At 42.0% G+C, this 15,384-nt stretch overlaps 1 protein-coding gene across 38 annotated transcripts in view; it reads right to left on the bottom strand.

The window, feature by feature from the left end:
- Positions 1-15,384, bottom strand: part of ank2b (ankyrin 2b, neuronal) — a 222,490-nt gene that overhangs the window by 18,794 nt on the left and 188,312 nt on the right. For 24 of the 38 annotated variants that reach the window (XM_036146145.1, XM_036146144.1, XM_036146149.1 and 21 more), the window contains 6 exons: positions 9,921-14,492; positions 9,332-9,409; positions 9,078-9,209; positions 6,501-6,653; positions 6,132-6,366; positions 5,895-5,955 (listed from right to left, as the gene is read on the bottom strand). In XM_036146145.1, coding sequence (XP_036002038.1) covers positions 5,895-5,955; positions 6,132-6,366; positions 6,501-6,653; positions 9,078-9,209; positions 9,332-9,409; positions 9,921-14,492 — 5,231 coding nt within the window. The remainder of the gene's footprint in view (positions 1-5,894; positions 5,956-6,131; positions 6,367-6,500; positions 6,654-9,077; positions 9,210-9,331; positions 9,410-9,920; positions 14,493-15,384) is intronic. The other 14 variants (XM_036146131.1, XM_036146171.1, XM_036146169.1 and 11 more) reach the window with 8 other exon arrangements.

The raw sequence follows: 15,384 nt of genomic DNA, 5'->3' as shown, positions 1-15,384 counted from the left end.
GAATCTGGAGACAACTGTCTGCTTTCATCCACAGAGTTTTCTGTGCCTTGGAAATCACACTTGATGGCACATGCTAAGTGTGGGGTCTCTGGTGAGAGGGGTCTATACTCAGCATCACAGTCAGGGGATATTGTACAGCCCCTGTTTTCTGTACCTAAATCCAGTGAAATGACTCCCATACTAGTCTCTATATTATCAGACAAGGCAACCCTACTTCCGGAGACATCATCGGCATATTGAGGGTCATAAAGCTGACTTATTAGCTGGTGTGACTTTGGTGTGGGACCATCTTCTGGCTGATTCTGTTCAGAACTAAGTGTAATTGATTCACATGATCCTGATATCTGCTCTATGAAGGCCGCTGGAGTTAAAAAAGCAAATTCAGCATCAGAAAATTCTGAGTCAGGTGAGAAGTTCACATCCCCTGAACTGGTTATAACTGCCTCTGATATTACAGGCCGGAAATCTGGTAAGGGTGAATCAGGTGATAATGCACTTCTGTCATCTTCAGGTATTACTGAACCAGTTGGTGGAGGTCTGTGTTCACTGAAAATTGCGAGCATGCAATGTTCTGGTTCGTCTTCTGACACAGTTGATGCTGGTGAATCTAGAATAGACTGAGAAATGTTGAGGTGGTCACAGGAAGATCCAGGAACATGGGAAATTTGACACAAATCTTTGAAAGGTACAGGAGAATCAGATGTTTGCAAATTTGTAGCTATTTCCAAAGACCTGGATTCTAGCTCCGCACTGTCTAACTTTATGTTATCCGTTAACTCTCTTGTTCTTGTTTCAGGGGCTTCTTGAACATACTCAGTTCTGGTTCCAACATACTCAAAAACTCCCGTTTTACTGAGAAACGTCTCCCCAACATATTGAGGATCACGTATTTGAGAAATAAGCTTCCAAAACTCTGCATCATAAGCGAGTCTGTAGACTGGCACCTCGATAGCCTTTGAAGACAGAGTATTGGTGTGTAGCCTCCCTATGGTCTCAGATGATTGTGATTCGGGTGAGTCGGGTCTCTGGTCCGAAATATGAATGTGTATATCTGATTGTGCATATTCAACATCAGAAACCACTAATTCTGGAGATGAAAATTGATGTTCCATAACAGGAATTGATTCTGTCAACCCTGATTTGAATTCTGGAACGGGTGAATCATCTCTGTAACAACAATCCCCAGAGAGCACTGAGTCAGGGGACAATGGTCTGATATCAGAGCTGGTTGACAGGGAAAAATTATCATATTCCAGATCTGAAATAACTGAAACTGGTGACAAGGATATCTGCAGTGTGTTCTTCTGAGTTTCTAGTAAATTGGGTTCAAACTGTGGAATGGGTGAGTCAGCTAAAACTGGACCACTTCCATGAGCAGAATCTACAGATGCCGGTCTGTCCCCACTGAACACTGACGCTAAAGATCCAAACTCAGTTTCTGTGGTAACTGAAAGGGGTGATGAATACCTTTGCACTACAACCAGATCAGTTTCTACAATCATTTCTCCAAACTCTGCAATGGGTGAGTCAGGTGAAAGTGGCCCATTTTCATCAATGGAACTGATAGATGGAGGTCGGCTCTCACTAAATAATGATTCCAAAGAGACAGAACCAGACTGCATGTCTGAGGCCACTGAAAGAGGAGAGAAGGATCTGTCCAGTGTGCTCGGGACATGGCAGTCCAGTAAACCGTGGCCAAACTCTGGGACAGGGGATTCTGGTAAAATGGAATATGTTTCATCAACAGACTCTACTGAAAGAGATCTACTCTCACAGAATATGAATGAAGAAGAAATAAATCCATACTCTATATCTGAGGTAGCCGAAAAAGGTGAAGAAGATCTATTTGATGTAAACACACCACAATCTACTACAATTTGTTCAAACTTTGGGATTGGTGACTCCGGTGAAAGTGACCTATCTTCATCAAAGGAACCTAAGGATGGAAGTCGGCTCTCACCAAATAATGATTCCAAAGAAGCAGACCTACGCTGCACGTCTGAGGAAACTGAAACCGGAGACACAGAACCCTCCAGGGTGGTTAGAGCATGGCAATCTGGTAATGCCACGCTAAACTCTGGAATAGGAGATTCTGATGAGATTGGATAGTTTTCATCAACAGAATCTACAGATGGAGGTCGGCTGTCGCCATATAATGATTCCATTGAGGCAGAGCTACACTCTGAATCTGACCACAGGCAAACAGGAGATGAGGACATCTCCCATGTGGTCAAATTAGTTTTTGTTAAGCTTTGTCCAAACTCTGGTATAGGAGACTCATGTGAAAGGGGTCCGTTTTCATCGATAGAATCTACAGATGGATTTCTGTTCTCACTGGATAATGAAGCCAAAGAGACGAATCCATACTCTCTATCCGGGGAAAGTGATTGAATTGGTGAAGACCGGTCAGTCACCAGTCTTATAAAAGATGTTCCAAAACTGGGAACAGGAGAGTCTATTGATAGTGTCTTGTTTGCACTGACAGGGGAAGCTGAATCAGGAGATGATGGTCTGTCCTCAAAAAGCAGGATGCTTAAATCTGACTCTGTTTCCAGATCTGACAAAACTGATTCTGGTGACTCGGATCTGACACAAAGTGGTGAAGGACCTATCAAAGAAGTACCGAACTGAGGAACAGGGGAATCTGGTGTTAATTTTTGGTGACTACCTGCAGATTTACCTGACAGAGAAGAGTCTGGTCTAACTGTTTCTAACAGCATTAATAAGTCACATGATGTTGGCCTGGATTGTGCTTCAGAATCAGGTGATAATGGCCCTTTATACATTCCTAATGGCAAAGGACCAGTTTTGTCATCAACAGCTTCTCCTGAGTTTCCCTGATTGTAGTCTGACAGTGTGCCAAAATGTTGAAGCTGTCCTGCTTTGCATTTAAAATGTTCTCCTGAGTATTGTGGATCATGAATTTGAGAAATTAGCCTCCAAGGGTCTGCAACTAATCTGTAGCCTGATGGGGGGTGTTCTGGTTTGGCTGAAGAGCCTAAAACTAAAAACTCTTCAGGTGCATCTGTGGATGATATTGCTGATAATTTTACATCCTCAGATGTGGGTTGCTGAGACAAAGACAATAAAGATGTCTCATTAGAAGTTTGGGTCCTCTCAGATGTTTCTGTTCCAACATCTGTTTGATCTTTTTGAAATTTCTTAAATTCTATTCTAGTAGCACATTTCTCTCTGATATGACTATGGACTTCTTCTTTTGACTTTTCTGTCTCAGATAAAATTTGAGATAGTTCTGTTTCAGTTAATAAAAGCTCTGTTTTTTCCAGCAGTGGAGCAATATTTTGGTCAGACTGAGTACCATCAGCATGTAGTGACTCTGTTTGGGGCAAGTTTTGTTCAATCAGTCTGGCCGAGCTTTCATTTGTTTCCATCTTCACGCTCACTGTTGTTTGCTTTGTTTTGAACTTGTTAAGATTTGATTCTTTCTGAAAAACTTCAGCTTGCATTGGTTCAAGTGCAAACTCTTTGTGTAGAGGTGAGTCTGTTTCAGGATGAACCAGTAATCCATAATCAGTCACAGAGGCGCAGGACTCAGGAGATAACGGCCTATCCTCAAAACGTGACAGCAAAGGCATGGGTTCATACTCAGCATCTGACAACACAGATTCTGGTGAGGATGAGTAATAATTTCTGATAACTGCATGATACACAGAGGACATATACTGTGGTATAGGAGAATCCGGAGACAGGCATTCATGTTCTGTGTCTGATTCAGGAGAATGTGTTCTAATGTCGCACATTGTTGACTGTGGTGACATTGTTCTGTATTCAGGCACTGAATCTGTAGAAACAGGTCTCTCCTCCACATCGCATAGATAAATAATAACCCAGTCATCTTCGTTTTCACATTGGAACTCGGGTAGTGTTTGTAATTTGTTCTGTGCACCAAGTAATGGTGATTCTTGTGCCTGAGTATCAGGTCTGTAGGCCAAAGTTACATGTGAAAAATATGTTGTTCTGGTGGAGGAAACTGTGTCTCTGTCTAGTAAGCAAACTGATACAGATCCATCTCCAGATGTAACAGAAGATGGCGATAAAGCTCTGTCTTCATGATTAAATGGCACAGGAGACAGTGAGCCAGGTTCTGCACAAGAGCAAACAGACTCAGATGAGCTGGATCTGTGTTCTGTGTTTAGAACAGTTAGATGAGGCAAATTCTGACTGAACTCAAATACAGGGGAATCAGTTAACTGAGCTTCAAATTCATTTACGTAACCTGACGATTCTGGAGATGTGGGCCTATCTTCGGGAAGTGTGGATAAATGCACCATTTCAAGTTCAGTCAGTGAGAAGTGTGACTCTGGTGAAGATGATAGACCTTCACACTGATAGGACTCAGAAGGGAACTGTTTAGAATCTTGGACAGGAGAGTCTGGTGGAAGCCAGCAACACGGAGTGGTGGACACAACCGATTCAGGAGATAACGATCTAACCTCATGGAAACCTTGAGTGGCATAATGAGCAGGTTCAAAAAGCCAAGATACTGTCTCAGCAATAATGGACTCAGGAGATGCTGCTCTGTCCTCCATGTCGAAAGTTAATGCCTGAGGTGACATGGACTGCTCATCACTGTAGTCACTGACTAGTGACATTGGCCTTCCAAATGGTCTTCTGTTTGAAACCATTGGTGTTAATGGCCTCTCTTCTGTATCCTCTGTTGATGTTAACAGCAGAAGAGCACCCTTTGGCCCGGGCGCTACAGCTCCATCCTCTCCTGGTTCCCATGACAAGACAGGTGGGGGAAGTGGGGATAAGGGCCTAAACTGTGGTACTGAAGAATCTGGTGCAAGGAGATTCAGATCATTTAACGATGAGAGAGACTCCTGTGAGGAGGCCCTGGACATGGTCAGGAATATTACATTTTCTGTAGCACACTCGGGTGAAGGCAACCTGTCGGGAGATGAGCTTCGAGAAGCAGCAATAATTTCAGGGATTGATTCATATTCAGGTGCTGACATTGTTTTGACGAAGCCATACTCGACACCAGGTACGGCTGAGACCAAATCCATGAAGTGAAAATGTTCCTTCTCAAATCCTGGGTGTTGTGACGCTTGAGGCACTGAATCTGAGGCCTGTTCACAGCTGGCAAAGGGATCAGCTACTTCCTGACTGGCTTCCATCAGAGTTTGATTCATACTTTGATTAGATTTGACATTAAAGTCTTCTGAAATCAGAACCATAGAGTTTGAAACCTCGTCACTATCCTTTGTGAGGCTGGAAGTCCCCTGGACTTCATCTTTACTGACCGGTTGAAGGGGTGAACTCACAGCTAATACAGGCATATCATGAGCCTCTGAATCTACTGATTCAACATCATACCCATACAGGACCTTATACAGTCGATGTGAAGCTTCATCCACACACTTCGTGGCTGTTTGCTTGGAACTTCTACATTCTGTCTTGACTGTGAATGTTGACGCACGCAGAGCAAACTGTTCATCTGTAGTTTTATTTGCTTGCGATGCTTTTTCAGAAACCTCCTCAGTTTCTGCAAGCTCCATAGACAGCTTACTGAAGTCCTGTTCAGCTTGCTCACACTCAAACAAGCTGTCGCCAAAATCAGTCATGGACAGCGGTCGATCTTCACAAACACCTGTCCGGGAGCTGTTGGAAGTCTCTCGCAAAGCTAACGGGGATACGTTTGCTAAGCTGTCTCCAGTGAGGGTAGTTTGAAGACACTCCAAGCTCCACTCCTCTCCCCCCTCTGGCCCTTCATTTTCAACAACTTCTTTATCTTCACATGGTTCAAAGGTGGGTTTGGGGGACCGGCTGACCTGGGCACACAACTTGGGCCCCCCTTTGTAGACAGGGTCTATCAACTGGGAACGGAGATTGTAGGGAGAGGTGCGGTACAATGTGAAGAAAGGACTTACTTGCTTATAACTGCCCATGTGGACTGGGTCAGTGACTTCCTCGTATATTCTTTGTGATGAGCTGCAAGAAAAAAAACAATTTCATGTTTGTTCATGCATTAAGTAACTGATTAGGAAAAGCTTTTGATTATATTTTGCACATTATGGTTAAACAGAAGTCAATTACTTCTTGATGTGAGAACTGGCCAAGTGACTTTCAGCTATCTCAGTGCTGACCTTTGATCAAAGACTACTTACTTTGTTGTTTCCAACTCTGTTTGCAGTTTTTCTTTCTGGGCTTTTTTCAGACATTCTGTAGCTGTGGCACCTGCCTCAGATCGCCTTGATGTCTCGTGAAGCGATGACAAACTAGTAGATAGCTCCTCTGCTGACACCATGGGCACTTGTTGTCCTGAAACTGGGCTTCTGTCTGCTGCTCCTTTACGCCTGCCTGGCCTTGGACTGTCAATATCTTCGTGAAGGGCAGAGAAACCTGATGGAGCATACGGGGTGAGGAAGGAACGCAGCAAAGCATGTTTCTCTATATATTTAATAATTCTCACACAGGAATGATAAAGTTCAGATCAACAGTCTACATTAAAGCAAAACCGTTGCAACAGTTTGTACCTTCACTGTGGTCCAGATTGATGGTCTGCTCGATCTCTGCGTAGGTATGTGAACATGTCTCCTCATCAGAAGATTTATTTATCTTGGTTTCAATAAGATGAACAATGTCCATTCGGTTGATTTTGGTCAACCTCTTTATAAGTGCTGCTTCTGCTGAACAAACAGAATTTTTTTTTTTTAGATGAATCACTTTGAAAATAAAGGATATTTAACCCCCCTCTGTTTGTGACGTACCCCCCTCTGGTCATTCATGTTTTATCCCTGGGCTGGGGATACATTCCTCCCCCCTCTGATCTGAATAAGTAATATTATGGATTTTTAAAAATGTATATAAATTAGGGCTGTCAGTTTTAACGCGTTAATAACTTTGTTAGACCACAACGCCGACATTTTTTTGTCGCCGTTAATTGCACGTCAAAACACACACATCGTTCTCTAATGTTTTTTCCCCATCGTGCTCTCCGCACTGTGTTTCTTTTACCCTCGGCGCTTTCCGTAGTTTCAAGAGTGCTAGAGAACTGCTGCAAAACAGACCCGCGCTCACTGTTGCCAAAGACTGTTTATTTCATGCGACTTTGGGCTTATTTTATTCTAAAGGCGCTTGTAAATTTTATAAGTCACGGGTTGCGTTTTTTTGGGCACATTTCTGAAAGTGAAATCGCTTATTTGGGCTCTAAAATCAGTGACGAAACAGCGGTTATTAAGAGACCTGCGTGCACTAGACACTTGGTATCCAGCTGAAATATCCCTCCGCCATAGGAGCCGACGGTAGTAAAGGCAGACAGAGCAACTCTGCACATATTTTCTGCAGTTTACGGTGCAATAACCGGTGATAACTGCTGAAAGTAGATTACTTGGTGCAGATCACCATTTTGAGCAGACACTGGTTCTGAAGATGAGCTTTTAACGCTGATAACATTGCAGAAACCCAACCCATAAACCGTACTTTAATGCTTATTAATTTGTTTTCTCTGTATTTAACAAACTAAGGCTGAATTACGTTGCCAAATGAAGGACCTGGAGTTACTAAACAGTTGCTAAACAGTCTCATTCAGGGTATTAAGCTCCTGCCCAGTTGCAAGCAAAGTATAAGACTGGAATGACCTGGCGATTTAAAACCTTTTTCCAGGCTTAAACTCTATGAATATGGATATAAACAGCAAGCAAAAATATTGTTGGTGTGGGAGCTCAGAATTAGATGTGTGAGAGTGAAAAAACGAACAATAAAACTTATGACTTTATTGAAATGTAAATTTTTTATTAATTTATATGTATATGCCTAATACCATGTCTATCTTTGTTTAAGAGCCAAAAAAATATATCGGCATGGTATTTATTTACAAATTTATTTACACATTGTGTAAACATCAGGGCGTCATGATTAGTCATTTAGCCATCATAGTACAGAGTTTAACATTTGGCACTAGGATTCCTTCAATCCAATTCTCGAAAGTGCTTGAAAAGTAACAAAATAAAAATATTTTTTGTACAAGCATGTATTTTATTAGTGTCATTTATTGCAAAATTGCATATTAAAATGCCCAAACAGGCTATTACACTGTCAGAAATAAAAGGATAAAACATGCGATTAATTTGCGATTAATCTCAAGTTAACTATCAACATTATCTGAATTATTGATTCAAATAAAAAAATTTAATCGTTTGAAAGCCCTAATACAAGTACATGTCATGCGTCCTTCACATTTGTTAATTTAATTTTTTGTTGTCTGTTTTTAAAAAGTATTAATACGTTTTCTGCTCGAAGCGGTTGAAGTAAACTAATACCCACTCCCGAGTCCAGACAGTAGATGGCGCAAGTTTAAAAACAAAAGTCTAACCTACTGGATCTAGCTAGCTACCTGAAAGAGCACCTGCTCGCTAACCAAGTAATGAACGAGAACGTGTGGCAGCATGAATATCAACATATGGCAAGTATTTTTTCATATTTCGGCCAGAAAAATGCACAGAAAAGGTCAAGAGTAGATTACGGGACGAACAGCCATGGTAATGTTACAGGACGAACTTTGGTGGATGATGAAGATTTGCAGGCAGCGTCACAAGACAAGAAGCAGCAGTAGGAGCCGAATTCTCCACCCTTCCTCCCAGGACAGGTTGCATGCTGTCTCCAGCCAGACAGCAAGCAGGCCACATAACCTTGTTGTTATGTTCATTTATAAAACACTTGAAATGATCCCCCCCTCTGGTTTTTTTTGCAAATCGCACACTGTATATATATATATATATATATATATATTTAACATGAAACAACTTTATTTAATTCCCTTTTTATATGTTAAGAATTTCGTAAAACATCGGAGAGCAAAGTAGAATGAAAGCAAAATTCCTTTTTTTGTGGGAGGATACCTGACGCAGCTCATACCGTTTATGGCATAAGTCTACCAAGTACTAAGGAAGTCTGAAATTTGGAATTTTAGCAAAATAAAGAAATAAAATCTTTCTGGGTTTTGCCAGCTGGCCTAAAACGCAAATGTTTGATTCAGTGTCAGACAGTGTGAAAACAATGGTCATGTGTCTTTTTATAGTTCATGTAAACAACTGTACTTTACAATTACTGACCTGTGGCACTGTGTCCCTCTCTCACAGTCCAAAGGTTCAATAGGGCATGGCTTTGATCTTGCAGTGAGTTTGGGTTTTCAGTTCTTATCATGTTGATCTTCTCCTCACTGAAGTCCAACTCTCGGGCTAACTCTGTTGGCAGGAAAGAAAATAAATTAAATGGAGACAGTCTATGTTTACAACAGAAAAGCCCTGTTTTTTTATTAGCAAAGAATATAAGTTTTAGACTGACCAGTGTTTTAAATATGACTCACCCGTCCAACTGAAGCCCAGGTGGTCTGCTATAATGGTCAACCGTTGCTCATATCTTTCTGCTTCCTCCTGTGGATCTACTGCAAATACCACCAGACAGCCATGAGCAGTCAAAGCCACAAGAAAAGTCCCATTTGTAAACATGATCTAAAAAAAATTCACTGGCTTTCTTATTTTGTTCCTGTTACCAGTTTGGTTCCCTAATAGCTTTATAACAAATAGAAAATATATATATATATATTTTTTTTTTTCAAAAATGAACTTAATTTCTCGATACAGTTTGGTAAAAAAGAAAAGAGGAAGCTTCAGATAATTACTTGGACTGTTTCAAATTTCATATTTCTAACAAATTGGTTTTATAAAGACTTTAGGTCAATCTTGAGATGTTTGTAGGTCAATCTTGAGATTATTAAACACATAGAAGGAAGGAAAGATGGCAATACATAGACAACAGAGCTCCAGTAACACAGCAACAAGGGATCTTCAACTACAACGGGACATTACTACAAGAGACAGAGAGGCAGCACCTTTACAACTAGTGTACTAATGAGGTTCAAGAGATAGAGAATAGCCCCTTTCACTGGGGGATACCTTGACTTTGGACTTTATCATCTGGAATTCGCTGCATCTGTGTCTCAACAGGGTCGTCCCACAGTGGTCTAATGGGAAAGACGTCTCCTGAGGGTGGGAACCGCAGATCTGGGAAGGGTTCTCTTTCTATAATTGATGGATCAATGAGACTGCTCTCGTCATCGGAGAGAGCAGCTACCGCCTCTTCCTCTTTATTAGTCTCAGCCTGTGCCAACCTTGCCACGAGTTTTGCTGCTTCGTCACTGATCTCTTCAAAGAAGTCAATAGACTGTTTCTGTGGTTTGCTATTTTCTTTAGTGGGTGTGGTTGGATGAGATGACTGAGCACTTTTGCCACGGACTGGCAACCTGGACTGAAAACCTTTAGATCTTCCTGACTCAACAGTCATGGGACAACCCTGTTCCTTTTTAGTAAGTGATCTAGTAGACTCCCCCTCACAGAAACTCCGGGCTTTGGAAGATTGTGTCTTGGTTTTGACATCCACAGAGGGACCTGCATCTGTGTCAGATTTTCTCCTTGTACCCTTTTTCACAGAAACCTTAAGCTTTTTCTCTTGAGTGGATTCCATGCGTTTAGCATTGGAATCAGGCTTAGCAGAGCTAGCCTTGATAGGAATCCTGGATTTGGATTCGGAAGTGAAGGAGGTCTCTTTTTTAACGGCTGCTGAGGGGGGTGTTACATGAGATGGTGAAGGAATCATAGATTTTGCCCGACCTTGAGGAACAGACTTAGCTTGTACTTTGACTGAGCTTTGAGTCTTCTTAGCGTTATGGGAAGCACTTTTAACTGCCTGCTTGCCTGTTGTTTTGGGGGCTTCTACCACTGACTTTGTTTCTTCTGGGGAGGAATCAGAGGACTCTTCACCTTGCTCAGAGTAAACTGATCTAGTAACAGTAGTTTCTGCAGTCTGTACATTTGTTATTGGTTGTTCATTTGAACTTGTTTCTAAATCTAACGATCTGTCATTTATGTTCTTTTCTGTTTTGGTCTCAAGAGGCTCAGGGGAAGTCAGTTCTTTCTTTGGAGTTTTGGTCGAAGCTGAAATGCCCATTTTAGGGATTTTAGATTTGGACGCATCAGCTTTACAATCTACCTGATCTGCTTCTGTTGGGGGTTGAAGCTGTGATTCAGTTTCATCTTTTAATACAAGCTCTTCCTCAGTTTTAATCTCCAGTGTTAAATTAAGACCTACTCCTGATTCTGCAGCTAATCTATCTTCTTGCCTGGGCTCCTCTAATGTAGGCTCCTCTAAAGACTGTTCACCTATCTGGAAAAAAGCGAAGGCACCCCCCTCCTCCTCATAGCTTCTCTTAGTCATGTCAATCGCACCACTCCGTGTCATCTCAAAGAGCTTCCCTTCCTGGAAAAGAAAAGGATTGGGCTCACTGGTAGGAGTGTTCTCTTCTGTTGGTGTTCTACCAGGTGTGGTGTCTGGAGTCTCTTGCTGACGGTCCACCACAAGATTGAGGATCTTCTGTTCTTCCTCTTTCACACGAGCTGCAAATGTGGCATCGTCCTCTCTCATGGAAGACCATGACACAGTGTCCACTCTTGCAGTGACTCCTTTTGATTCAGTTCTCGGAAGATTTGATGACTCATTCTCTTCTTCTACGTCATCATGCATACAGACCGTATGACTTGTTTCACCTATGGCAACTTCTGGACAGAGGCCAGGTTCTGGTGAATGACCCCATCTATCTCCTTTCACTTCATCTGTAACATTACAACTTGTCTTCACCTTGCTAACGACTAACATCTGACTACTATTCTCTTCTTTTTTTTCCCTTGACCCCCTCAAGCTATCCTCTTTTTGCTCATCTGTCCTGTTTTCAATGCTTGTAAATGGTGCCGTTGAGTTAGAAACATATTTTACAGCTTCAGCAGATGATGGGGGTTCTTCACATGACGTTTTCATTTTGGATTTTGAATGAAGCTGGTCTGAGACAGAGTGAGTTCCCTCAGTGACAGTGGCTGATGTGTTCTTGGCCTCTTTGCTCTGGGTTCCATCATGCATACCTGCTGAAAAAGGAGAGGGAGGTTGTACTTTAATATCTTGAGCAATAAAAAGAGCTAACTTTGAATCTTCTGTGCCTCTATTGAGTCGACATTCACTTTGCGAAGGTCCCTCACTGCTGGGCTTTAATGTTTGACAGCTGTTATCCCCTATCTTGTCATCTGCTGAGGAAAACAAATCTTTGCTAGACTTCCTTTTGCTCTTTGTGTCTTGTTCCATTTCATTAAAAGTTTTTATTTTTGCAGCCATCTTAAACATTTCCTTCTCTGGAGTGACGTTTTTCTTAGCTTGACAGCTGTCTGTTGCATCCGCACCTTCGGGGTCTTCAGGGATAACAGCTGGTTTGAATGAAATACACAGGAATGCATTTTCAGGGAGTTTGGGGTTTACCTCATAACTTACCTCTTCAGAACTAGGGGTATCAGGGGAGAGGGGACTCTTACCCGAACTTGTCATCTGAGATGTCTGCTCACAACTGTCATCATCAGCACTAACTTCAGGGTCTCGAAGCAGCCTACCATGGAAAGCATCTTGGGGGAGGTCTTTGGCCTTAGAGGGTGAGGTGTGGCTAGAGGAATTTTTAGCATTGGGTACTGGTGGGAAGGATGGGTGGCTTTTTTGCTCTACTGGACTGCTCTCCAAGGAATCACGAGGGGGTGATTCTATGGTTGGACTGGGCTCAATAGAGTCTGGGGATTTATGGGAAGAATGTTCTTCAATCAGAGGACTACCCTCTAGAGAGTCTTTGTTGCTCATTGTCAAAGAGTCATCAGCTAATGGACTGAGGGCATCTGATTCTTGCCTCAAAGGCAGGTTAAAGCTTTCATTATGCTTAGGTGGGGATTTTGAGACTGGAGAACCAACTAATGACAATGCTACCTGATCATCAGGGCTATCATCATCACTAAGAAATGTTTCTACAGTTTCTGAAACTCTCTTAGTAAGGTTTCGAGGTTTAGAAGGTTTAGACTCAGTCTTCCTAACAGATATTGACTCACTTGTTGTGTGGTCATCTGCAGCCTCGCTGGAAGACACAGGGAATGTCATTTCTGTAGATACCTGGTCACCAGAGGTCGCTACACCCGAGTCTCCAGACTTCTCTTTGTCTGAAAGGTCTTTTTTAACTTTTGTGGAAGCTGGCACCAATGCTGTAGATGACTGTTTTCCAGACAGACTCTCAGGGCTTGAGCCTGGACTGGCCATTCCTTCATGTTTGTAACTGTCCTCTGAGCTAAGGTGATGGGTTCCATCTCCAGAACTGCCACTTAGTGATTCTGCCACGCCCTCATGTTTACAGCTGTCAGAGCTATCATCAAGGCCACCATCTCCAAAGTCTACAGTTTCAGTTAGTTCAGGGTGAGTGCTTGATATGATTTCTTTATCCTTCTCCTGCAAAGTTGTTTCTTTTGTGTCATTTTTGGGATCCAGCAAAACGTCTTGATCTTGTGAGACATGGGAGGTCACTTCTTTGGTCGTAGACTTTGACTGGACAGATTTAGACTGTGTAGTTTTCTCTGATCTTGATGTAGTAGTTTTGAGCTCAAATAGCCCAGACTTTCTCTTTGATGGGTCCTGTCCTGTCTGAAAGGCTTGCATGAGTTCTTTAACTGACATTGTCTCCTCAAGTTTTTCTGATTCAGCTTTTGGGGATTTAGGAAGAGGCTGTTTGGATTTAGGGGTTCCTTTGGCTTTTGGTGAAGATTTACTCATAACCGGCAAATGTGAGGGTTTGCTTCCAGTGGTCTTTTTGCTTGTTTGTTCAGCCTCAACCTTTTGCTGTAAGGCTTTGACTTTGTCCTTAATTGACCCAATTGGGGTTTCTTCAATCACTGGGGACACAGGTGATACTGGAGCGGCAGCTTCTGGCACACTAAGATGAGCTTCTGTGTCTGTTGATCCCTCTTCCGGCTCCTCGTCCTTTCCCTTCCGTCTCGCTGGTTTTTTAAGATCACTAGTTGTGCTTCTTTCATGTGATTTGGCTTGAACTGGTGGTTTTGCACTTTTCCGTAGTACAACATCGGTGAATCTTTCTTGGATACCTGTCTCTTTTTTTGTCTTTACTTTAGAGCTCACTGGTGCATCCAGGAGATATTCTTTAAGGTCACCACTGCCTTTGATGGCTTTTGGTCTGGGAGCCCCTCTCTTGGCCTTACTTTCACGTAACACAGGTTCCTGAACTTCTAGGGCGGCCATTCTTTTGGCCTCCTCTATCTCAGAGTCTGAGAGGAGAACCCACTCCTCAGTCAATTTGGCTGCGTTAGCCATCTCCTCTGCCACCTCACCCTGATATGTTCCACTTCGTAGTATCTCATTGACTTTCTTGAGGTCTTCCTTGACTTTCTCAAGGTCCTTCTCCATTATTTCTAATGGTTCTCCAGAAACATCCTCTGTTCCCTTCTCTACACCACACCTTCCTAAGGAAGGGGATTTCTCAGTCGAGTCTGCAGTCAAGATGGCAGTCATTTTAATCAAATCCTGTTTCATTTCTGACACGTCGGACAGGAGATCTGGTTCTCGAATCAGCTCAGATTTCAGGCCTGATGTCTCCATCTCTTCATCTTCCATTTGGAAGAAGAACAAGTAAGGAGTAAAGAAAAGCAAAAATTCAAATGAAAGGAGACAGACATTGGAGAAGGTGGTCAGGATAAGACAGGAACAAGCTGCAGGGATCATAGGATATCATATTCACAATGGATTCTACAAAAGGTATCAGAGGAATTAGTCTTATACTTTCTTGTGTTCCAGGAAGTTGTAGTTAAGCTAACCCCCCCTCCCAAAAAAGAGCAAAAAACAATGGGGAAGGATATGAACAGGAAATAACTTGCTTAAGCTCTCACACTCACATTCACAACACAGGACTTTTAAGCAAAACAAACAAAAAAGAAAAACACTTAAAAATTATGCCAAGAATGAGGAAGACCCTAGAAGTCAAAATGTTCAACATAAAATTGAACAACACAGGAAACAAAGAAACAACACTACAGGATCTCAAGATTGCTCAGACATAGGACATATGCCATGTGATGATGGATAAAATGGGTTTAAACAAATGAGAACAAAATAAATGACTGCTGAAGAAAGCCAGTGAAATGTCATCAAAAACATGGTGCTTTAACATGCTCTTTATTCTGACAAAGTATACACTTTAAAAAATTAAATGTATTGTATGTTGTGATGTTGTGAATTCCCTGTGTGATCTACTTGGTTTCTTGTCTAACTTAGAAATTCAAGTCTATTGAAAAAAACAAAAACAAACTACAATACAATGAACAAACCAATGAGGAAATTCCTGCATGAGTAGACATTGAAATAAAAAGTCAAAAACTAAGACACAAGCACTAAGTAATGACACGGGGTTAAACATTCATACAAACACACATATACACAGTAATGTTAGGCAAGTTATTTCCATGCAAAGCAAAGGGAAGTGCTGATGAAGGAGTGGAGTGA

The sequence above is a fragment of the Fundulus heteroclitus genome, chromosome 14, assembly GCF_011125445.2.
Source record: "Fundulus heteroclitus isolate FHET01 chromosome 14, MU-UCD_Fhet_4.1, whole genome shotgun sequence".
NCBI lineage: Eukaryota > Metazoa > Chordata > Actinopteri > Cyprinodontiformes > Fundulidae > Fundulus > Fundulus heteroclitus.
Note: the sequence above shows the minus strand (reverse complement) of the source record. Positions and strands in the feature narration are given on the sequence as shown.